Genomic DNA, 25,035 nt, shown 5'->3' on the forward strand with positions numbered 1-25,035 from the left:
GGAAAATTAACATCACTGCCGCTGTCGCTGGACTACGACCATTATCCTTGCTCCATCGCCTGTGAAGCCGATAAATGGACTTCGAGTCCCAGTGCGGAAAACTCCTGTCTAGTTTTCCTTTTGGCTGAGTCTGATATTTTGTGGATAGATTCCAGAGAACTTTGCCCGTAGAAATAGCATGGCGTGCTGAAGGAGCATTTCTGGCTCAGTTGGCCCCACGCAGTGCAGTAAGTTGGGGTCAGTTGTCGCTCCTACTCCGGGACTTATTGATTCCCCTTATCTTGCGACGAGCTCAGCTGCCCCGGGCAGATGGCAGCGCATAAACTTGCCCACTTGCCATTGTCGGTGGCACCCACAACAGCTCCGCAACTTTACGCTCGCCCACAAACTTGCTGACAGACTACCCGCGGCTACAGCTTCTTAACTTTATACACTCGCTCACTAACTGGCTGCCTCATCGCCTAACTGGCTCGCGCACTAACTGGTCGCACCTGCACATAGTGCACAGCTCTGCACACTCGCTGTTCAGATCTCACTAGAAAATTATAGTTTATATCTAGCAGTAAAAAAGATCGTTTTGTTGTATGCTAGCGACTTTTGAACATATATATCAATAGAATCTATTTTAAAATACTCTTGAGAGAATATACGTTTTTTTTTGCAGTCGGAAGACTCCAGTAAAGTTACGACTTGAGTGGATTGACATTACAAGACACAAGTCTTGCGTCATCAACAGCTTGAGACACATTTCATAATTATACACACTTGGTTGTACAGGCACTGCGTGTAGTGTCAATACAAGGCGCGTGTTTCATGAAGCCGCGCACTTTGAATACCTATAATAGGTACGTCCCGAAAAACGGCGTTTCTAAAGTGGAAAATATACGTTTGCGTGTGTAAAAGAAACGCACGGAGAACGCTTGTTTAGGCAGGATGGTGAGTGTGAAGCACTCGCGAGTTTTACAGCTGCTGGCTGAGTTTTGCGTGCTAAATTCAAGCGTTTTGTGTGCTGCATCTCCCTCCACATGGTGGCAGGGGCGCTGCATGACTCATCTTGTTTGTCCAACGTTATTATATGATTGCAGGCGAAGTAATTTGATGCTATTTGGGAGGGCAAGGTGGCTGCTTCGAGTGAGAGCTTGCATGAAGGCTCCGCTAAGAGACTGTCTTGTGTAGGTGTGCTGCATCTCCCTCCGCGCGAGAAAACGCAAGCGATTAAATAAACAAATAGCTGAATCCACTAGTGATACGAGAAGACAGAGGCTAGTAAATTTGCACAAGAATATTGAACTCAGGCTGCAGGTCTCGCACAGGATGGAAGAACAAGCCGCGGAAGAGCGAGTGGTTGAGGTCATCAAAGAGAACCCCAAGTATTTTTTTAAATATGCTCAGTCAAAAAAGCCTCGTTTAATGCACATGAAAAATATAACTTATTTTGTAATACTTTGATCTTTATATATCAAACGCACACATACTATCAGCTGCTACTTCGCTGGCCGTATAATGTGGGGAGGGCCGAGCCCATTACACGGCTGCTCTGCATCGCCCTACACCTGTATGCCAAAATCGACGTCTTGTTGACATAATTTTTCTATTATACGTTACATTGACGTTTAAGGTATCGTGAGATATACGTGTTATGACGTCGTCGTGTAATGTGTGGTTATTTATAACGTCATCGTGTAATGTGCGGTACGGTATACGTTGAGTATTTTGCGCCAAGCAGCCAGATGTAGGAAAAGGGCGGGGGGCATTTCATATGAAAGGCAGGACCTTGTGATGAATTTAGGACTTCGGAGTCCACGGTCAAGCTGATGCTCTAGCTTCCTTATTTTATAATATGGGTCATGACAGGGTCATGAAGTTTTGTGTCCCGCCTAGTCAGTTGCCACTATGCATTGGACAAGTAAGCAGCGTGCGTTTGCTGTCGAGGCGTACTTTTCTAATGGGCGTTCCATTATCGCGAACGAGCATTCCGCATTCGTCCTTCAGGTCAAGTTTCTGATCGGAAATCGAATGTTACGTGGGTGAACACATTTAGTGCAAGTGGATGTGTGAATGCAAGAGGGTCAGGAAGTCAACGGACTGCCACAACACCCGAGAACGTAGAGAGTTAGAGAGGCGTTTCTGCGTTCTCCACACCGGTCAGCACGGAAACCTCATCGGCATGTATCATCTCTTTGAGAGGTGACCTTTGGCCGGCCCGATGCCTTGATTAGGCTCCGCGTGATTTTTACATGGGTTATCTTAAATCAATTGTTCATAATGACTATCCTAGGACCCTACCGTACCTCATTTGAAGTGCAACATACGCCAAGTCATCGCCAACATAGCCGTCGATATGCTTCAGCCAGCTGAACGAACTTCAAAAATCGACTTACTGAATGCATTGAGAATGAGGGCTATCATTTGTCCGATGGCATCTTTAAAACTAATTGATACAAAAATTCAGGTGATGTCTTTTTCAATAAAATTTGTATTGTAATGATATCTTTACTAACTTTTTTTTATTGAGCTTTCAAATCGGGAAGTTTCCGTGAATCACCCTGGCATAACGTCGTCTGTAAAGTGCGGTTACACATAAATTCGTCGTATAATGTACGCCCTGTATGTTATGACATAGTCGTATAGTATGCAGGTCATAACATTATGATGTCGTGTGTACTGTAGAGTTTAAACGTTATTGTTCTGTGTGCAGGTTGAACGTTATTATTATGTGTATGACATAGTCGTATGCAGGTCAAAACATTATGATGTCGTGTGTACTGTAGAGTTTAAACGTTATTGTTCTGTGTGCAGGTTATGACGCTGACATGCAGTTGTCCAACCGAGCGTCGGACTCCTCCCAGCCCGCCGTGAGTAACTCGTCCTTCTTGCCAGCTGTGCGATGAGCTGGCGCACATTTGCATGTATTGTCTTGTAATACTTTCGTGGTACATCCTGCGGGATTGTCTGAGGATTGTTGCGTGTGCAACAATCCTCAGTCGCCTGTGCAACAATCTTCTCAAATGTGTTGTTGCGTGTGCAACAATCTTCTCAAATGTGTTGTTGCGTGTGCAACAATCTTCTCAAATGTGTTGTTGCGTGTGCAACAATCCTCAGTCGTGTTGTTGCCTGTGCAACAATCTTCTCAAATGTGTTGTGGCGTGTGCAACAATCCTCAATCGTGTTGTTGCGTGTGCAACAATCCTCAATCGTGTTGTTGCGTGCCAACAATCCTCAGTCGTGTTGTTGCGTGCCAACAATGTGTGCAACAATCCTCAATCGTGTTGTTGCGTGCCAACAATCCTCAGTCGTGTTGTTGCGTGCCAACAATCCTCAGTCGTGTTGTTGCGTGCCAACAATCTTCTCAAATGTGTTGTTGCGTGTGCAACAATCCTCAATCGTGTTGTTGCGTGGCAACAATCCTCAGTCGTGTTGTTGCGTGGCAACAATCCTCAGTCGTGTTGTTGCGTGGCAGCAATCCTCAGTCGTGTTGTTACGTGCCAACAATCCTCAGTAGTGTTGTTGCAACACGCGTGTGTGATGATTTGCCGTTAATTTTGTGAATCGCGTAATTAATATCGTTGCTCACTGTACCCTTAACCATCTGTGCACTCACAAAAATGAGGGGGCCCCATTGCCCAAATATTGACACACTTTCTGCTCTTAGAACTGATACGCCCTCTACTTGGTCTGTATGCCACACACAAGTGCTGAAAGTGCGTCGATATTAGAACATGAACCCTAAAAAAAATTAGAGTCGATCCAGCTTCTGGTAATCGAAATCAGAAACTGCAGCGTCTGTAAATTTTAACAGGGAAGTCGCTCATTTCCATGGTTGAATTCGTATAAGGTTGACCCATCAGAAGCCCATTTTTGCGGATGTAGTTTGTTGTTCGCCTGTGACGTCACTGATCTCAGTGACGTCACGGGCATTAACCAATCACCAAAGTGCGATCAAACCAGTCAACCAATCCGTCATGGGAATGACGGTTTGTTTACGTTTCTCGATCTACTTGACGTAACAAGAAAGCTGAACTGAAAGACGGAACTTCTCGTGGGTCAACCTTATATAGTTCAACCATGGCTCATTTTCCCCCTCCTCACCGCGCAGATGTCGCTGGGGTCGACCGCCGACAACTCGACGTTGTCACGCGCTGAGTCCTACAAGGACCAGCGTCGTAAGTACCGACATGAGAAGAAGCGTGTCGCGCAGGAACTGCTCAGTACCCTGAAGGATCCTTCTGTGGTGGTGCTGGCCGAGTGGCTCAAGGTGCGCGGCACTCTTAAGGGCTGGACCAAACTCTGGTGCGTGCTCAAGCCGGGCATGCTGCTCCTCTACAAGAGCTCCAAGGCTAAGGTGTGTTCTTCATTCCCTTACGATGAATTCAAGCCATGTTATTAGCAGGTTATATACTGGAATATTTTGATTGTTATGTTGACATACTTTCCATACGGAACAGGTTGTTCCTATGAATGCAATTAAAATAAATGGGAATTATTATCGTACTCTAGTTTGCCTACACTACTTCGGTGATGGGCATGATACAGGTCGTGTAGTACTAAGTTGCTCCCTCCAAGGAAGGAGCTGAAATTGAAGTATTAATTAATCAGCTATGCTCAATATGAAGGTAATGTGTATATATTTTCCGGTAGATTTAGATCTTTCCTTGAAAGTCGCCTGTGACCATGCAAGCTATTTTGATCAGAAGCAGTTTCCTGAAGACCAGAACATCACTCATATTGACCATTTTATTATTGATTACCTTTGTTACTTAGGATTATACATTGAACAATATATAGAACTTCGACCTGCATCGAAGAGCAACACCTGCTATATATATTTATATAAAGCAGGAGTTGCTCTTCGATATATATTATAGATATGTGTGGGTATTAAGATCTTATAGACCCTGGCATACGTTGTGTCCTTGTAACGCTGCTAACTGGTGCACAGAGCGGGCACTGGTGTGGCACGGTGCTGCTCAATACGTGCGAGATCATCGAGCGACCCTCCAAGAAGGACGGCTTCTGCTTCAAGCTCTTCCACCCTCTGGAGCAGAGCATCTGGGCCACCCGTGGTCCACAGGGAGAGTCTATAGGTCAGCTCCTGCACTGCAGTCTACACGCTTCTAACTCGTCTGTTCGAGTCTTTGGCATACTTGTTAACACGCTCTTACCTTTAATGTACAACAGTCTACACGCTTCTAACTCGACAATACAACTCTTTGACATACTTGTTAACACGATCATACCTTTAATGTACAACGCTTTGACTCAACAGTTGACACGCTTGTATCTCGACAGTACAACGCTTTGACTCAACAGTTGACACGCTTGTATCTCGACAGTACAACGCTTGGTTACGCTGGTGATTCGTCTCTTTCCCGCCATTCAAACGCTGTATTCCGACGACGCTATGCGCATTCTATGAGAAAATATTACTGATACTTAATGTTTTAATGGATAAAATAATGTTGGTGCGGATAAAATAAATTTGTGTCTACAGGCGCTGTAGTGCAGCCGCTGCCTTCCTCGCACCTGATCTTCAGAGCCCCGTCTCAGGTGACAGCTTCACAATTACATTGAAGTTAGTTAGGTGTTTAGTTAAATAACTAACGTTGGTGATATTAGCGTAATCCCAGTGGCTAGTGTTGTCTAATGAATATCACAAGGTTATGATCGCGGTTGATTGCAGACATGATGATTATCGGGCATACTACCCAGAAGTAATGGTTAACTCCATTAGAGGTCGTACTAGCAAAAATACTCACTAGTTCGTAACTCCATCAGCCAATAAATGACAGATTTTCAAGCTACGAGTACCAAGGCGAGTTTCGGTAGCACGACTCTGGGCCTATACTTTCAAAAAAAGTTAAGAGATCGTAAGTTCATCAGCCAATCATTGACGGCCTTTCAAGCAAAATCCACCAATCATAGACATGAAAATAGATCTTAAGTACTTACGTTCACTTAGCGAATTTTGAAAGTATGGCCCCTGGTGTTTAGGTTTGTGGGAAACTCGCATAATACAGCCTTCCCCGCTGTGCTGCGACGTGTGTTACTTGAAGATTAATTGTTTATTCGTCTAATATTTTGGGGCTCTTTATTTCCAATAAAGAAATAAAAATAAAAAGACCGAACGAACTAACTACCCTTTTGTTGATCGGGTTCAGAAAAAGAGGGAACGGGTACATCGGGTGCAGAAAACGATGTGGAAATTTTGTTGCATCGAGTGTCTGCTTATTACTTTCTTTTGAACCTGATTCAACTTAGAAGAATAAAAGTTGTCACAATAAAATACCTGATTCGTTTGCATATTCCATTCATTCATAAACATTACATTCAATTCATAAGATTTTAATGGACCTTTTTGTTTTTTGAACGCATTCTTAACATGCTCGAATTTAATCCTTTGCCGCAGAGAAGGCTCATAGATTGGGAGTGAAGACTGAAGCCAGATATCCTACACGATGTATGACCATAGAGTGTGATACTGGGCTGTACTTGAATGTAACAGCCATCTGGAAGTGTAAACCATATCCCGGCTTAGAGCTGCGGACGGTTGTTCCTGACGTTTCTGTCGAGGTTAATTAATTACAGTTGTGAACAAAATTTATGCTACAGGTTTGCAGCAGCCCACGGACCCGCTATCAAAACTTAAATACAGGTAGCTTCTGATTTCTCCTCTGTGATTGGTTGTTTTAGCTTAACGAAAAGTCAGTTATTTGCTGACGGAGTTACAAACTTCGAACAATTTTCACGAGCACGGCCGCAAGTCCGGCGCCACGTTCATCTATCCATTTGTGCTGCAGGCGGCGGGCAAGTGCTGGATGGACGCCATGGAGCTGGCGGTGCGCTGCTCCAGCATCCTGCTGCGCTCCATGGCGACCACTCCGGGCCGTGACGCTCCTGACGCCCTCACCACCGCCCACTGGAATGAGGCTGACTTCGAGAAGCATTTCATGGACCAGGGTGGGTGGTACATCTGCTCTGTTCCTGCCCTGTGCCTGCTCTGTAACTGCTCTGTCCCTGCCCTGCATTGTCCTTGCTCTACCCCGCTCTGTGCCTGCAATGTCTTTGCACTGTCCTGTCCCTGTCCTGTCCTTGCCCTCTGCCTGCCGTGTTCTTGCCCTGTCTCTGATCCGCACTTGCCCTGTTCATTCTCAGTCCCTGCCCTGTTCCTGCCCTGTCCCTTCCCTGTCCCTGCCCTGTTTCTGTTGTCTCGGCGCTGTGCCTGCTCTGTCACTGTCCTGCCTTGTGCAAGTTTTGCCCTGCAAAGCCCCTACCCTAGCCCTATCCCTCATCTGCCTCGACCCTAACCTTTTCCTAATATGTATCTGCCTTAACCCTACCCCGTCTATGTTCTATCTTTGCTTTATCCCAACCATATCTTCGTTCTATCCCTGCTCGGTCTGATTGTTATCTGTTATCCCAAATTGTCTTTGTCCTCCTAAATTAGGCTCCCTTTACGCGGTTCTATTCGTTTTCCCTCACTCGTCTCTCCTCGTCTCTCCCACTCAACAACTCCACCTCTTCAGGTATTTCTTTCTTTTCATCAATCGCTGTCGGCTTGTCATCGTGTTATTTTCTAAGCAATTCCCTGTTTATGTTTCCTGCATCCTCTATTCGAATAGTTACTCGTGTATAGTTTTCTAATTACTCCCAATATTCGTGTAAACTTTGGGCCATTCTCCCCCCGATCCGTTCAGAGCGCGTCACACTAATTGTAGGTATTTTTAGCGCATTTTCTCATATATGGAAAAAATACACTAATGTACTCGCCATGCCCGTCTGTCTGTCTGTCCGTCCGTCCGTGACTTCAAGTTTTCGTCGACGAGAAAATGTGCTCTCTGTCACTCACTGCAGTGAGTACTGAGTTATATTTTTGGCTACTCGGACTCGGAAGAATGCGTGGCTCCTCAGCCAGTGCCATTGACCTGCACTCGCTGGCACCTGTTGAGATCAGGATTTCTAGCACATGGTTGAACTAGTATAAGGTTGACCGCGAGAAGCTAATTTTTGCGGATGTAATTCGGTGTTCGCCTGTGACGTCACAGTGACGTCACGGGAATTAACCAATCACCGAAATGCAATCAAACCAGTCAACCAATCCATCATGAGAATGACGGGTTTGTTTGCGTTTCTCGATCGCAGTGACGTAACAAGATAGCTGAGACGAAAATCCTCGTGGGTCAACCTTATATATTTTAACCTTGATCTCTGAAACGCAACGCGCTTTGCTATCAATCGTTGTTGACATGCAAAAAAGGGAGATTGACAGCAATCTCCCTAGGCGGGGTGTGCCGAGTATTGTACTCTCAACCTGGTCTTCACTTATTCACTTCCTTGATATCCTCCTTGGTCCAGGCGCGGTCGCATCCACTGTCACTGTACTTATAGTCAATCATTATGACTAGCGTGCTTTTGCTCTCTTCATGCTCGTTCATTTCTTGCGCGTCGGTTTAAGAGAGCATACAGTCTCTGGTTAGCACGGCTGTGCTGCAGTGTACAGTGCAGTTACTGAGTGTACAGTGCAGTTACTGATCAACAGTTCGTGTGCGCAGCAGTTCCAGTGATGCCGGTGCCGGTGGCCTTTCTCAGGCGTGTCGTTGCCGCTGGTAAGTGCCGTGCCCTGTGCAGGTACAACAGCCGCCTGCGTGATGAACCCTTAACCCCTGCTGCGTGCAGTGCTTCTAACCCCTTCTGTGTGCAGTGCTTCTAACCCCTGCTGCGTGCAGTCCCTCTAGCTCCACCCGCGTGCAGTGATCCTAACCAATGCAATGTGTACATAGCCCCTAACCCTCACCGCGTGCAAGAGACACGCCCCAAAATTACAGGCTGACGACATTAACATAACATGTAATCAAGGAGTTTTAGAAGGTCGTTGCCAGGTTCAGTACTAGAAGAGGCTGACATTTTTAACATATGCCCACACGGTTTCTGTTGAAATCGCCTTAGCTTGTCCTAGTTACTAGAGCATCACTCTCAAATTTTGGCCAGACTGGAGGAGGAGGCCGGCATGGACGTGGCATATCTGGACTTTGCGAAAGCCTTTGACAAAGTAGACAATTGAGTGCTTTTTAAAAACTAAAACCACGTGGGGTAAATTTAGAGTTTTAGACGTGGGTGCGCAACTTCCTAACTGATGAACTACAAGCCGTGTGTGTGTGTGTGTGTGTGTGTAATTGCCCATCCTGGTAGTGGCAACTAGTTAAGGGAGGAGGTGATCCTAGGTCAGTTTTTCTAGGCACTCACTGACCCGCCATCACTGGCACGCTGACCCGCCAGAACCATTTGATTGCATTACACAACACCCCGGACAAGCCAGGTACTCATTTTTCAACCAGAGTTGGATGAATGGCTGAGTTGCCCATGAGCTGAGCATCCCGGTAGAACTTGTCCTCAGTGGGACTCGAACCCGGGAGCTGGGTGCGAGAGACAGAGAACCCGGGAGCTGGGTGCGAACGTGCAACAAACGGCGTGTGCAACAAACGACTCGTGCAACAAACGGCGTGTGCAACAAACGGCGCGTGCAGCAAGAGTGTGTCACTAATTATATAGACATGCTTGTAAGGACGAGCATCATCACCGCGTGGTCAACGCTAACTCGAGGGGAGGCCGGCGAGAGAAGCCGTATGCGCCACCATGCTCCCCTCTCCCTCATTGACCCCCTTCCTACCTCATTGTACCCTCTTGTACCCTCCCCCTATGCTCACAGTCACCCTCTCCCTCATTGTCAGTCACCCTCATTGTTCCCATCTCTCTCCCTCACTCGCCACACAGCCGCTCTCTCCAGTCGCGGCCGTGCGCCGGTGGTGTGTGGGGCGCTCATATCTCGGCGGGGTGTGCACTGCAGTGCTGTGGGAGGTGTACGTTAGTGCCCTGTTTGTGTGGGGGACAAGAGTGCCCTTTCTCGTGTTCATGTCAGGGAGGGAATTTTTTTCACTTTTCCGTCTCCTACTACCCCTTCTATTTCTTTCCTTCTTCCACTGGCCCTGTTTTCGTTTGCTTTATATCCGCTCTTCTGCCTGGTTGTTCAGACAAAACTCGTGCAGTCTCGTGACTTTATTCCCCATGCAATTATTTGCTGTGGTTGAAAGCTGCGCGCGTCCTCGTGACTTCCTTAGTTGTTGTATGCCCGTAGTTCCTCGCTACTGCCACGATGTCCACTGCAGCTGTGCCAACCTCTGTGATGTTGCTGTTATTCTTCTTCTCTAGCAGCACTGCTGCTGCTGATGTTGCTGCTGCTGCTGTTGTTGCTGCTGCTGCTGCTGCTGCTGATGTTGCTGCTGCTGCTGCTGCTGATGTTGCTGCTGCTGCTGCTGTTGCTGCTGCTGCTGCTGTTTCTGCTGCTGCTGGTGCTGCTGCTGATGTTGTTGCTGCTGCTGATGTTGCTGCTCCTGAGGTTGCTGCTGCTGGTGTTGCTGCTGCTGCTGCTAATGTTGCTGCTGCTGATATTGTTTCTTGCGCCGGCGTTATGTTCGCGCAGATGGCGGCTCAGGATGTAGACGAGAGTCACCAACATGAGGGAATGGGAGGGGCAGATGAGCTGTTGTCAGCGACGAGGTGCTCAGGGTTGAGGGCAAATAGGGACATGTGGGTAAATGCTGAGTGCGCTACTCTGCACTGCTCATCCCAGTTGGCAGTTTCTCTTCTCAGCCAAGATGGTAGTGCATTATTCATCCAAGTTGACAGTGAAACTTGGGGCAGTATTTAGTAGCATCCAGGTTGGCAACCATCCTAATTTCTTAAATTATTCCACTAAAGAAATAGCTCATGTTCTGTGTCAACCTTGTCAGAGAAATTTGCTCCAATGGCAGTTCATCATCAGCTCTTTATTCGAAAAGAATAAACTTGATTCACCCTCGTATTCTGATCCAGCCTCTTGCTAACTTCTGCGTACCTTTACATCCTATAATTCAGCATCAGCTACCGATCATTACATTTCGTCTACCTTGGCTGCAACTGTGCTATGGTTCATATTGAGATTGTTGCGTTTTACCGTCCGCGTCTATGCTAAATAGTGTGAGCGTCAGCATATACTATTGTGAGGCATAAGATATGAAATGTAACATATTTCACTGTCTGAAATATCGCTCTGTTGTTGAGCTATCACACAGGTATCTCTTACTATCTATTTACCTATTTATAACTTTACCCATACAGCGCCAAGGGATTGCTTTTACTTAACAACTACTAGCATGGACTTACTTTCTCGGTTTGCTTCATTACGAGATTGAGTAACGGTTGAACATTTCTTGCTCTTGAAGAAACCTTCAATTTTCCTGCGTTGTAGTGTCCAGCCGTTAGTTGGATTTAGATAGAATTGATATTACAAAGCATTAATGTGTTAATATTATAGAATAGTGTGTTTCCCGCGGCGGTAGACGACTTCCAAGGTCAGCGTGGTTCCCGTCTAGCGGCCGGGGTGGCAGGTCAGGAACCTTGTGCGGTGGTCCAATGTGTGTCATCAAACACTGCTTCCTGCACCACTGCCTCCATCACAACTACCTCCATCACCACCACCTGCTTCACCACCACCTCCATCACAACTGCCTCCATCACAACAGCCTCCCCAGTCTCTACCTCCCTCACCTCTATCACCTTCACCTCATCGCCAGTGAGCATTACTGTGCCTAAGGGCTGCTTCACTCCCGTCGCTACTCTTCATTCCAACTCCGTAACATTAGAGGAGAACGTCCGTCCCTGCTGCCGTGATCAGCCTGCACCTCCTGCCATTGCCCAGCCACGTCTACCAGATCACAACTCGAGCTGTGCCAGCGACCACGTCTTCGCCATTTCTAGTCATAACTCGAAGCCAAATAATTCACCTCTGCGCACTGCGACAGCTGTGCTGAGGCGACCAACTATTGCCAGCATCGGCCGCAGACAATCCCTTGACTTTGCTGGAAGCACGATCCTGAATCCATCGTCTCTTGTTCTTTATAACGAAGAAAATACCAGAAGCACTTATAAAGATCGATATAGTTTGTCTTCTATCACAACCTCACCAAAGTTTTCTAAAAGTATTAGAGAATCTGATGCGAAATGTAATATTGATAGGGTTCCCAAATTGTTATCGTTGAAAGCGAAGGCTGTTGCCACTACACCTCTTGCGCATGTGAATGCGGTCGCTGCTTCTCGTGAACTCGAGGCCGACGTTCCTTTGAACCATTCTTGCCGTCCGCTGATCTTACGAAGACCGCCGCCATATTCCAGCCACACTCCGCAGCCTGTCAAGAAGTTGATGCACGAGCCCAAGCCTTTCTTCACCCCTGAGCTGCAGTCTAAATGTCCACGCAAGAAACTTAGCGAGCCTATCGGTAGCCGGACTCTCACAGTGCTTAGAGCGTTAACTCCTAAACTAAACGAGAAGAAAGAATTGCCCCAAACCGATGTCATGGATACACAAGCAACGCGTATTAAATCAAGCCCTCGCACAGCACTTGGACCAGTTAGTAAGCTCATCCCCAGGCCTTTCTTCACGCCAAACCTGAAGAGAAAATGTCTCTTGGATGACGCGGGTAGAGCTCTTGTAGCTCCTAAACGTTTCTTGACTCCCGAACCTAAGGGTCGGTACAAATGTAGTGATTTCAGCTCGTTGATAGCCAATAGCAATGAATGCGCCATGTCCGATGGCATCATTCAAAAACTCACGAACCCTGCCAATTCGGTTGACAAGCTGAGCGCAACCAATGAAGTAATAGACAACCGTTCATCTCCAAACCATTACCTCAAACCTTCATCGTCATTAGTCGCGTCAGCTGATGAAGATTTCCTAAGGAGGTATAAATTCATGATTACTTCACTGAAGAATCGCCAACAAGACATCATTAGCGCCGAGAAGATAGCCGATCAGTTATGCGATTCCTGTTATCGTGTTGGTTGTTTTCCCAAGATTCTACAACGCGCGGAGTCCACCCTGAAATCCTGTAAATGTGACCGTGCAGTTCCTTCCATAAAATCGGAGTGTAATCTGGAGAAGTTTTCTTCTACTGCTGTTCATAGCAGCAGTGTAGTGCCATTACTGCCGTCACACCGCTCACCAACCGACAAGAGAAAAGGGGTTACTGCCGTTCTTAGTCGCTCGTCTTCAAATCCCTATGCTAGGATTTCGTCGCCCAGAGTTCGTGCTTCAGAATCCAGAGACTTGATCAAAGCTAACAAAGCTCGCTTTAGTTCTGTTAATCAGCCTCCTGTCTCTTCCTTCCTTCTTTGCTCCCCTGTTCGAGGTCAATCTTCCCTCGGACTGACCCAACGTCCAGGTAACTCTTAAGTAATGCCTGATAACTCTTTTTCTTCTTCTTTAAATTACCTCTTTTCTTGAGCTCTTTAATTTGATTAGGAAAACTTTATGCTTCCTGTTGAATTTTCAAACTCGAGACTAAGAAAAATCTACCCATGCTTCCTCTACCTTCTTTCCTCTTGATTTTTGCATGTACCTTCCCTGTGACGGATCGCTGCTGTATTTCTGATGCTAATGCTGCTTTCAAGTGAGAACTTATGAATGAACTTATCAAAACCCCATCTGAACATGCATATCGTCAGCTATTATATTTGGCCAGACATTCATACAATCAAACAAAGTATTTTCTAATAAACCATTTCATAATTTGGCTTCATGATGACATAACTTGGTTTCATAACTTCGACAATAAACGATCTCCACCTCGCTTATCTTGCTTCTATCTCGCTTTCTTCTTCTTACCTCTCCTCTTGTCTCTTCTTCTTCTCAATTCGATACCAATAATTCCGTGTGGCCTCATTTAAAAATGTACGAATGGTTGAAAGACCTGCAGTTCGAAACTCGTGTACTCCATGTTTCAGGAAACGACTATACATAACATAATTATATGTATATTCAAATCCAATTGTGACTGTGTTCACTGTATAATATATTTAATGTCTGCGAATTATCATGACTCAACTGGTGGCTTATCTTAACTCAGCTGGTGGCTTATCCTAACTCAGCTGGTGGCTTATCCTAACTCAGCTGGTGGCTTATCCTAACTCAGCTGGTGGCTTATCTTAACTCAGCTGGTAGCTGATACTGACTCAGCCTCTTCAGTCTGGACTTTTCATCGCTTTTTGCTTTATTTAGTGCCCTGGGCCTATACTTTCAAAGAAAGTTAAGAGATCGTAAGTTCATCAGCCAATCATTGACGGCCTTTCAAGCAAAATCCACCAACCGTAGACAAGAAAATAGAGCTTAAGTACTTACGTTCGCGTAGCAAATTTTGAAGGTATAGTCCCAGTTTGGCTGAGGTTTACGACGCGTCATATAGAGTGACGTGGCTGGAGGGTTTGCGCTTCGTCTCGTGGCGTGGCCGAGAATGGCTTCCTTAGTACAGTTCTGTCCAGTTTGATATTCTTGAATAAGTATTTTGTGTGCGCTTAACTCGGTTAGCGTTGAGGATTTTTGCATCTTGGCGGCACTCCAGCTCTGTGTTGACATATATTTTTACAAATATTCAAAGTTACTCATGATATTTTCACATCATTTACACTTACTGCGTCGGTAAATCTAAATGCGTGATGTATTGATCTAAATGCGTGATATGTTGATCTAAATGCGTGATGTGTTGATCTAAATGCGTGATGTGTTGATCTAAATGCGTGATGTGTTGACCTATATATGCTTAATGTATTGATCTAAATGCGTAATGCACTAAAAAATGTGTACTTTTTATCTATACAAGTCTACAAGCAGTCACCCGAGCTATACTTGTGTCAAATGCTAAGGAACTTCAAAGGCAATCACTGTCGACGAATTTCTACGCAATGCCTCGCAACGAATTGGACGTACATTCACGGTCTTGTGCTGTGCAATTTTCATATACAGTTGTGCCGAAATTACAATCGTAGACGGACCAACTTTTCTTTTTTGATTGTGCCAATATAACATTTAAATTTGTGACCGAATCACATGTTCAGTGTGATCAAATAACATTCATTTTTTGCGCTCATGTGTCATTGTGTTCAAACAACGTACGAGTGTTTATGAACAATTTTAAATAGTTGATGTTAGCGCATTTACTAAAAACTTCAATATTCTTCAAATCTCAGTACTCTCATCCATCTAGAATTGTAACATAAATTAAATACATTGCTCTATTTGAGACTCGCACGCTGTAGGAATCTGGGGCTGTGCTATAAAATCTCTATAAAGTACAAGGAGCGGTCTAAGTACATGAAACGACCGATTTCCCGTCTGTGATTGATGGGTGCAGTTTGAGTAGCGGTCACTGATTGGCTAACAGAGTTACTAACTTTTAACTATTTCTTATGTGTTGGTCACATCAGAATTTAGAATTTCTACGCATTTAGATTAATAGCCACTGTTTGATGAGCAAAACTGGCACAACTACTGACGATATCGTGTCTACAGATCTGGACGACGCTTCACACACTGACGAGAAAGAGCGGTCGTCATGTGGCCACGGCACGGACACGGACAGTGACGACAACACGACCGTGGCGGCAACCACCACCACCACCACAAACGACAACAATAGCAGCAGCGGCGTGCCCAAACCCCAGCAGCAGCAACAGCGGCCGCCTCACAGACCGCGTCGTCGGCTGCAACGGCCCAGCGACGCTTCAGGCCAGGCTGTCGAAGACCCAGCAAGGTGAACTGCATGCTATATTGCTTTCTTGTACCGGTGTACATTTTTTCTAGTGAATTGCTATATACATAAATGATGCATTTATCATGCAGCATAAGAATGCATTTACCATTACCCATAAGAAGATCAGGTACGCATGAATGCCTTGAAACTTCAAAGGCTATGTATACTAGGTATTGTATTAGGCTCGATGTTGTTTCCCGCCCGAACCAAACCGGTAACGACAACCGCTCCCGAGTGTCAGCAAATGTGGATGATCAATCAACCTCGCCGTAAGAAACACAACTTATTACTAATTTGCTAGCGACCAACCTGACAGGGGGCCATACTTTCAAAACTCGCTAAGTGAGCGTAAGTACTTACGCTCTATTTTCTTGTCTATGATTGGTGGATTTTGCTTGAAAGGCCGTCAATGATTGGCTGATGAACTTTCGATCTCTTAACTTTTTTTGAAAGTATAGGTGAGGATCTTTTGTCTGCTGGTTATAAAATAGCAATTCAAGAATGAAAACTGGAGGCAGAACTTTCACAACTCGCTTGATTACACGTAGCGGCCTAAGTTTCACGTTGTGGTGGAATTAAAGACTGTGATTGTCTTGTTTAGCGTAAACAGCCGTCAGTGATTGGCTGACGCAGTTACGAACTCTTATTTTTGATATTGATTGCTATCCATTTCTTCATCACAAACTGACAGGCTTGTCCCTGAGCTATAATAACGCCTTGTGACTGCAGACGACTGCGCGGGAACAGCAGCGTGTCGTCTGAGCAGCCTGGTGACGACGAAGACGAAGAGTACGAAGACGATGAGGAGGACGTGCTGGAGGACGACGATGATGAGGAAGAGGAGGAGGAAGAGCACGTCGAGACCTCCTACATCGAGAACCACGAGGAGTTTGTGTGCGAGGTACGACGTAGTTTCTACAGCTCCTGTTGACGGTGAAGTTTTGGTTAAGGGTTGCGTTGTGTAGGCCGTGGCCCAACCTAATCTAAATAATTTTTTTTTCACTGTCCCATTAATTAAAAGCCGTACCACAAACGTTGAAGCGTGGGGCCATTATTGATGGGGTTTAGTCCTTGAGGCTTAGTGACTGGCAGCATTGCCCTGTGAGCCTCACGTGAGTGCGTGTACTATTAGATTAATTGGTGTATGTGAAAATAGTTTAGGTTAAGTCTGAGGGCATCAGCTGGCCCAACTGAAGGCATCAGCTGGCCCAACTGAGGGCATCAGCTGGCCCAACTGATGGCATCAGCTGGCCAGGAGAGCAGATGAGAGGTCTCAGATCCACTGCGTCTCGGGGTCCCACAAGATTTGCCTGCAAAATACTGCCTACAGGCAGGCGGCAGAGTGGCAGAGTACTGAAGTGAGAATAATCCCGTAGACCGAGACTCTAGCGCCCTGAACTCCAAGGAAGACAACGGCTGTTAAACAATTTTCTTTATGTGCATTGGAGGTTGCAAGACCTTTTTTATATGAAGAATACGAGTATTGAGGTGTTGATTCATTCTTTATGTGTTGCAAAGTACGTGTTAAGAGCGTGCAGATGTCACTCATGTCCTGTACATGTGCAGGGCGGAGGAGGCCAGCAGGAGGAGCTGGGGGAAGAGAACAAGTCGCTGATCTGGTGCCTGGTGAAGCAGGTCAGACCTGGCATGGACCTCAGCAGGGTCGTCCTGCCTACCTTCATCCTGGAGCCTCGCAGCTTCCTGGACAAACTCTCCGACTACTACTACCATGCAGACATTCTGTCCAGGTACTGACTGCTGCCACGCAGACATTCTGTCCAGGTACTGACTGCTGCCACACAGACATTCTGTCCAGGTACTGACTGCTGCCACACAGACATTCTGTCCAGGTACTGACTGCTGCCACGCAGACATTCTGTCCAGGTACTGACTGCTGCCACGNAGCGTCCCGTGTCCCCAGTAGCCAGTATAATAACAAGCGTCCCGTGTCCCCAGTAGCCAGTATAATAACAAGCGTCCCGTGTCCCCAGTAGCCCGTATAATAACAAGCGTCCCGTGTCCCCAGTAGCCCGTATAATAACAAGCGTCCCGTGTCCCCAGAGCTGTACAAGAAGATGATCCATTTGACCGCATGAAGGAGGTGGTGAGATGGTATCTGTCAGGTTTCTACAAGAAACCTAAAGGCCTCAAGAAACCCTACAACCCAATACTGGGCGAAACCTTTCGCTGTTACTGGCGACATCCCAACGGATCCCGCACCTTCTACGTCGCCGAGCAGGTGCATACTCATCGTATTCATCATCCATGAGTGCTATTTATGTTTACATGATATTTTGCTAAAAAAAAGGGAGGTTGCTGTAGTGTTCCTAGCCTAATTGCTAATTTAAAATCGGTCTGATCTACAACATAATTACTATGCATCATTTAGCCATCTACCGAAATTTTTGCCTTGATGACAATACTGGGGCTATTCTTCATCCTTGAAGCGGTCTTTGGTAATGTGGAGTTACGTATTACCATTATAGATAAGAGGGAGAACTCTTAAATATTATTAATTTGTATTATTTTATCAATGTTATGAAATTATGTTATATGTATTATCAGGTGTAGATCATACCATTGACATCATTTAACAAGAAGAACGTGCGAACGGAAGATAAGTTGTCATCTGCTGTCGTTGGCTGACCCTCAGTCAGGTCATGCCCTCAGTCAGGTCATGCCCTCAGTCAGGTCATGCCCTCAGTCATGTCATGCCCTCAGTCAGGTCATGCCCTCAGTCATGTCATGCCCTCAGTCAGGTCATGCCCTCAGTCAGGTCATGCCCTCAGTCATGTCATGCCCTTGGTGTTGACTGTTTTTACTGCGTGCAGGTGCTGTCTCTTATACACATCTAGATGTGTATAAGAGACAGAATTTCTACTGTGAGCCTTTTTTTCTAGCAACCAATGCAACCAACTCTCAATAAAGCATGNTGTTGTCACCAGACGTTCGCCGCACTATCCAGTTTTGTCCGAATATTCGAGGCGTACTTATGCCGTTACTTGTAATTCAGCGAATCCTAATAGTACGGTCGCTGTACGGCCACGGCGCTGGCCGCTCTCGTATCATCCTCTCACGCCGGGATTCAAACCCTCGTGTCCTGGACACAATTGATATGTACAAGCATTGCTGTCTTGTGTGCATGATTTGTGTACAGCTGTGTACGTCGTGTTATGGTAGCACGGCAGCCAGTAAGTCGAGTGATGAAACACTTTCCAGTTTCGTTGTCTTTCGTCAGCTTTATTAAAAGTTATCAATAATTGAAGGGAGTAATTATTTGTGTAAATAAGAGGTTATAAGAGGTTGTACGGAGTAATTATTTGTGTAAATAAGAGGTCATCAAAGGTTGTACGGAGTGCCCAGTTTCGTTGTCTTTCGTCACCTTTATTAAAGGTTATCAATAAATGAAGGGAGTAATTATTTGTGTAAATAAGAGGTTATAAGAGGTTGTACGGAGTAATTATTTGTGTAAATAAGAGGTTATCAAAGGTAATACAGAGTAATTAATTGTGCTATAATGCAGTTATTAATAATGGTGATCATCAATAAACCCGCGCTGTAATGACGCATCGTGGGCAGGAGCGTCGCCTGCCGCGGTTCACAGTGACGCCGGAGCAGCAGGGCCCCATGGAGAGCGAGCGTCTGTGGCTCCTCGTGTCCCAGGCCATCCGCAACGACGACCAGGTCACTTGTTATCTCCACCTGCTGTATTGTTATCTCTTGTTATCATATCCTGCTGCATTGTTATCTCTTGTGATCACCCACTGCTGCCTTGTTATCTCTTTTTATCACCTCCTGCTGCCTTGTTATAACCTCCGGCTGCCTTGTTATCACCTTCTGACTCCTGTTATTTCTTATTATCACTCATTAGTTCCTTGTATTGCTATGTCTTTACCCTGTACGATGTATTACATTGCAATGTTTGTATGGGTAATTACCACTGTATTGCAACCATTAACGCATTAAAGTTGTAATAACGACCGTAACCTACCACAGTAAATGATGACCATAACGAATAATGATCATAAGGAATAATAACCATAAGACCCATAACTAACTGGCGGATGTACAACGCCAGGTTGCGGCGACGGAGGAGAAGAGTCTGCTGGAGGAGGTGCAGCGCTCCGACGTCAGGGAGCGCAAGGCGAAGTGCGAGGAGTGGCAGCCTAAATACTTCACTCAGGTGAGTGTCTTGAGTGGTTAGTGTCTTGAGTGGCAGCCTAAATACTTCACTCAGGTGAGTGTCTTGAGTGGTTAGTGCTGGTGTCCTCAGTGGTGTGTGCTGGTGTCCTCAGTGGTGAGTGCTGGTGTCATCAGTGGTGAGTCTGGTCCCTAAGCAAGGAGTGCTCCAACATTAGTTACTATATTCCCCGCTATAAAGTTCGCCCCCCCTGCCCCCAGGACCCGTTGACGGGGGCCTACGTGTACAACTATGCGGACCTGCGGCCGTGGGACCCGCGCACCGACCTGCACCAGTACGAGTACGAGTATCGCATCAGCACCAAAACCCGCCACAAGCACCTCAAGGAGGGTAGGTCCTCCGCCCCCTGCGTCTCCGGCAGCCAGGCTACCTCACTCACCGCGTCCATCATCTCCATGGACCCCAAGTGTCTGATGATGGAGCCTGGCCCCAGACTGATGGGGGTGACGGAGGGTGTAGAGTCCCCCACCACAGACCTCTCTGATCCCCTCATCCCGACGCCGCTCGTCATGGCCACGTCCTCTGCAGGTGGCCACACCACCGCTGCGGCTGACCTCAATGCTGTTAGGTCAGTATTTCTATATAGTCCAACAATTGTTTTGAATCAATTATCAATTAGTTGAGTTTTATCTCGAGATGTTACATCAATTGTACGTGGATTGGTTTCATACTTGAAGCTCTGTGCCCGGCTTTGATGCCCTTTGCTTAAGCACCAACGAAGCACTAGAAGCTGTCCATTTAAATGCCCTACATAGCTTCTATAAATGATTATAAAATATCAGGTGCTGCTCGTGTTGTCGTTTTTGCCTCGCAACCCGCGTCCTATGTTGCAGTTGTGTGAGCAGCGCCCTGGAGCGCCTGGAGAGCACGCAGGTGCGTCTGCTGCAGGAGGTGCAGAAGTTACGGCAGCAGATGGACGGCGTGAATTCATCCCTGGGCAGCCAGCGGCTGAGCCCCCCATCTCGCATGCCCTGGACGCACCTGCTGGGGGTGCTCGTCTTCAGCTTCTTGTGTCAGCTGATCCTGACGAAGATCTCGCGACCGCTCTGAGAAGCGTCCTATCAGTTCACATCACCAGCTCCCACTTCAGGATTAAAGCCTGCTTAGCTCACAACAAACTTCAGCTTCAATGAATTTGTGTGCGTTAACGCCGGTATAAATTCTATTGGAAATGTTAAGAGGACAAGAATTTTATTTTGTCGTAGATGGTTTGACTGTTTTAAGTCTAACTGCCGTATACAGCCAACAATGTTCTCCTTTAAACGTTGCTCCAAACGCTGCTGAGATCCTGTAATGTTAGAATCCTGTTTTTGTCTAATGTTTTTTTTTATTGTTTTTTATATATCCCATTATGTAAGGTTTGATAGACATTCGTTCATATTTCATGAGGTCACACCCGCCACAAATGCAGGATTCATAAATTGTTGCATACGACATCATGTCGAATGCATCTTTCATATCAAGCGGCAAAACCGTCACCAGCGAATGACGATAAGTACATCCGTGTGACGGGAGGCCATTTTCAAATGCCTCTTTGCATCAACATTTCGCGCACTAATCTCTTGAAGAGAGCTTTGTTATATGTAGTGGCGGCAACTGGTTCAGGCCAGAGGTTGTTTAGAGGCCGGGTCCTGCCGCTATAATTGCTTCATTTAATCGCAAAATTAGAATGGCGAAACTTTGGTGGTTGTGATCACGTGACTAATTGTGTTCGTGAATAAAAGAGAGTTCTTGTCAACTTTGTGAAGTAATTAATTAATTTGTTCAACTTCATGGTGGTTGATATTGGCCAAACTTTAATATTGTACAGCAACCGCTTTGCGTGACCATGAAGCATGACTTCTGGTCCCAAGATTTCTGGTGATAACAAGAAATCATGAGGCATGTTTTTTTGTTATCACCCTCAGCTACATACCTTGTTATTACCCACCTTTTTATCACCCACATCAGTGATTGCATTTGTGATGGCTTTGAAATCCAACACCTTTCAACAAATCTGCTCTGTAAACTGGAAGCTAAATCAAGCTGGAAATTTTAATTGTTATAATAATCCATCGGTTGTGCGTGTGAGAAATTTATATGTAAAATCAGACGATGATGGTACTTGAGAATAAGTGAGAAGTCCAACACGCAAGACGTAATCATGTTTACTGCTATGCTAAATTCAAGCTCAGTTGAATTTATATTTCCCGAGTTGAAGTTACTTATTACAACATTTTTATATTGGTCATGTAAATGTTTCCCATTTGTTATTTATTCATGTACACTTATATGAGAAGAGATGTTGACAGTACAGTTGCGAACTTTAGTATATGTTTGCAGCCCATGCATCGCTGAGAAGACATTTACTAGTTCTGTAGTGTATGCCTGGCTCGCTGCTGTCAGTTGAGCATAGACTGAGGTTTCTGGCAAACGAAAAAAAGGGAATTGTTCTTGAATGCAGCAGGTACTTAACTTTTATGAATGAAGCAAGTACCGCTTGTTTATGAATGAAGCAGGTACCCCTTGTTTATGAATGAAGCAGGTACCCCTTGTTTATGAATGAAGCAGGTACCCCTTCTTCATGAATGAAGCAGGTACCGCTTGTTCATGAATGAAGCAGGTACCGCTTGTTCACGAATGATGCAGGTTTCTTACTTTTATGAATGCAACCGTTACCTCTTCTTTATGAATGAAGTAGGTAAAGCTTGTTCATGAATGAAGTAGGTACAGCTTGTTAATGAATGCTGCAGATATCTTGCGTTTATGAATGATGTAGATCCATCTTTTCTTATAAATAAAGAAGGTATATAATGTCCGAGAGAGGTAGACACGTGCGGCTTTCCTAGATTTTTACTCCGAAAAATAAATGGTTCAATTGTAAGAAAAGATGCACTTCTTTCCAACCATTCTCTCCCATTTGCGTCATGTTGACCCGGTTTTGGTAGGCAATAAGATACAGATCAGTTTCGAAAGACTTCAACACTTACGCGAGCTAGTAGCACTGATTCGGCCACTTATTGCTCGTGCCTTGAGACATAATAGTGCATCCTTTGGACCACTAATTTCTCTGAGTGTATATTTGTACGAAAGTTGCCGTAACACACACGCGCTCCATCAGAGGCCTGCAGCCAGTGAGACCTTGGGACGAATGAACATCCCGCCTGCTCTGAAATATTTTGTGTAATGAACAATATAGATGCAAGCGCTTGTGGTTGGTTCTTTACATGCAGCCAAAAATTACGTGCTCCTTCTCAAAGCCTTCTGCAATACAGAGTCGATCAACCTGCTATCTGTCCGGCCATATGTAGTTCGGTCTCGTGATCTGAACTCCTAGGCTCCTTTTCATCGCTTGTTGCGTTCGGAATGCAGAGCGGTGTCAGTTCGCCAAGTTTCCTTGGCAAACTGACTGACTGTTTTTCCTGTATTGAAGGTTTCCTTTTAATAGGACAATTAAGAGACAATATTATTACTCATGTTGTTCTGATATTCCTCGAAATGAGCAGAAACTGATTAGCTGATGGGGAAGATTACCTTCGATTCCAATTCTTTGTCCGCGTTTTCTGAGCTTGATTTTGAGGATTATGACGATAACATCACTTGTCGTCACGTGGATGTTGAAACTCTCCTGGGAGGCGGGCGAGCGGTCTCGTCTCGGCGCTTTACATCCATGACTTGCTACGCCAAAGTTTTCTTCTTTTTCCAATGTTATGACTAGGGATACGAGAGTATTGATTGATAATCAATATTGATTATCAATATTGATTATCTCGTATTAATATGAGATAATCAATACGAGGGTATTGATTATCTGTGTTAGAATCACCTTTTTGTTGATGTTCATTCAGGTTTTCTTGAGTTTTGTGGCAGGAAGGAATTAGCTGTCAAGTCCATTTGAAGCGTCCTCAAGCTTTAGGTTACAATTTTCTGATGTGAAACACTGAATTAGCTGCGTAGGGTTTGACACACCTTAGACTTAGAGATTTTTAACCTCATTGTGTTAATTAACATTTGACTGCGAATGCATTAACTTTCTTCAATGCTATTAGCATCTAAGAGCCTGGTAACGAGCGTTACTGTCATAGAGTTGAGCTGAAAAGCCAGCTGCTGCATCGAGCAAGTTGCTGCAGTGACAAAATAAGCCTCGAGTTCAGTAGGTAATTATCCTCGTGTATGACCATAGTTTTGATACGCTTAGCTAGACCTCCAGAGGGAGGCATTTTTTTAACCTTGTGGCCACTGCTAAGTTCCATGTGTAATTTCCACAGCAATATTTCCTACCCCGTGCTGAGGGCGCAATGATTTTTTACTAGTTTAGTCTGTGCGTGTAGTAATTTTATTCGAAAGATTGCCGTTATCTGTTGGAGCAAGACGTTCTTCTTGCGTTGTGCTTCTTACCTGCGTTTTCGGGGCTTTCAGTGAGACGCACAAAACTACTTCTGCTGTTCTATTTTTTCTCTTCACCAGATTTGTTCTTGTAATTCAGAGGCGAGAGATATTTTATGGCATGTTGTAGTAGATCTCGATGTACGCTCGTATTTAATATTCTTTCATTGTACTTCGGTTTACTTCAACTTTCATACTTGTCAACGCTCAAAATTTTGTGTAGCTCTACGAATTTCCTAACTGAGTGCTTTCAAATGGTAATTACCTCTCAAAGGTGATTTCGTGTCCTCTTCACGAGTGGACATTCGTCCGTTTCACTCGCCAGTATACTAGCGTCGCTTAATATGCACGACAATATAACGAGCGTTTCGTGTATGTGACAGTTGAGGTATCGTGTTATAACAGTTAATTCATGTTTAGCAGTAAAATGATTTCCACGTCGTAACAGTCGATATTGCTGCGCGTTGCTTACTGACCAATCACAACTGTGCGCTACTTCTGAAAACACAATCGCGCTCCTCTTTCAACTCTATAATTTTTAGTTCATTTTACAATGTGTAGAGATTTCGAATTACCGAAATTCTTTTATCTGAACTTTTACCAGCGAAAAATTAACTAGAATGTGTATAGTTAACAAAATTGAAGGGTTACAGCCGGTCATAATATATCGTTGTGGGTATTCTTTCTCTGTTTGAACGCCTACTGCACTGTTAGAAAAAGAAAAACTGAAAAAAACGGTCCCACTGGCGTTCTAGTGGCCGGTCACCCCGTGAAATGAACTGTTTCGCCGTTTTTATCCGATGTTTTACGGATTTCTAGTGTTAAATTAGCATAAAAACGGCGACACGGTGTTTC

The 25,035-nt window shown here is 45.2% G+C and overlaps 1 protein-coding gene across 1 annotated transcript; it reads left to right on the top strand.

Annotated features, from left to right (window-relative positions):
* The first annotated feature begins 2,802 nt into the window (after positions 1-2,802).
* Positions 2,803-24,932, top strand: LOC108666302 (oxysterol-binding protein-related protein 8). Its single transcript, XM_018153145.2, has 14 exons — positions 2,803-2,855; positions 4,097-4,342; positions 4,940-5,084; positions 5,492-5,547; positions 6,798-6,957; positions 8,550-8,603; positions 15,374-15,614; positions 16,344-16,515; positions 17,181-17,362; positions 17,676-17,853; positions 19,194-19,298; positions 19,693-19,797; positions 20,016-20,383; positions 20,649-24,932. The coding sequence occupies exons 1-14, from the start codon at positions 2,814-2,816 to the stop codon at positions 20,863-20,865; spliced, it is 2,271 nt and encodes a 756-aa protein (XP_018008634.1). The 5' UTR covers positions 2,803-2,813; the 3' UTR covers positions 20,866-24,932.
* The last annotated feature ends 103 nt before the right edge of the window (positions 24,933-25,035 follow it).

This window comes from Hyalella azteca, unplaced genomic scaffold, assembly GCF_000764305.2.
Source record: "Hyalella azteca isolate HAZT.00-mixed unplaced genomic scaffold, Hazt_2.0.2 contig8830, whole genome shotgun sequence".
Classification (NCBI taxonomy): domain Eukaryota; kingdom Metazoa; phylum Arthropoda; class Malacostraca; order Amphipoda; family Hyalellidae; genus Hyalella; species Hyalella azteca.

Excerpts from the sequence above, each read along its gene's own strand:
- LOC108666302 (XM_018153145.2), top strand. The coding sequence starts at position 2,814 with ATGCAGTTGTCCAACCGAGCGTCGGACTCCTCCCAGCCCGCC. Across the intron at positions 15,615-16,343 it reads GCTGTCGAAGACCCAGCAAG|ACGACTGCGCGGGAACAGCA; the intron begins GTGAACTGCATG and ends TTGTGACTGCAG. Across the intron at positions 19,299-19,692 it reads CCATCCGCAACGACGACCAG|GTTGCGGCGACGGAGGAGAA; the intron begins GTCACTTGTTAT and ends GTACAACGCCAG.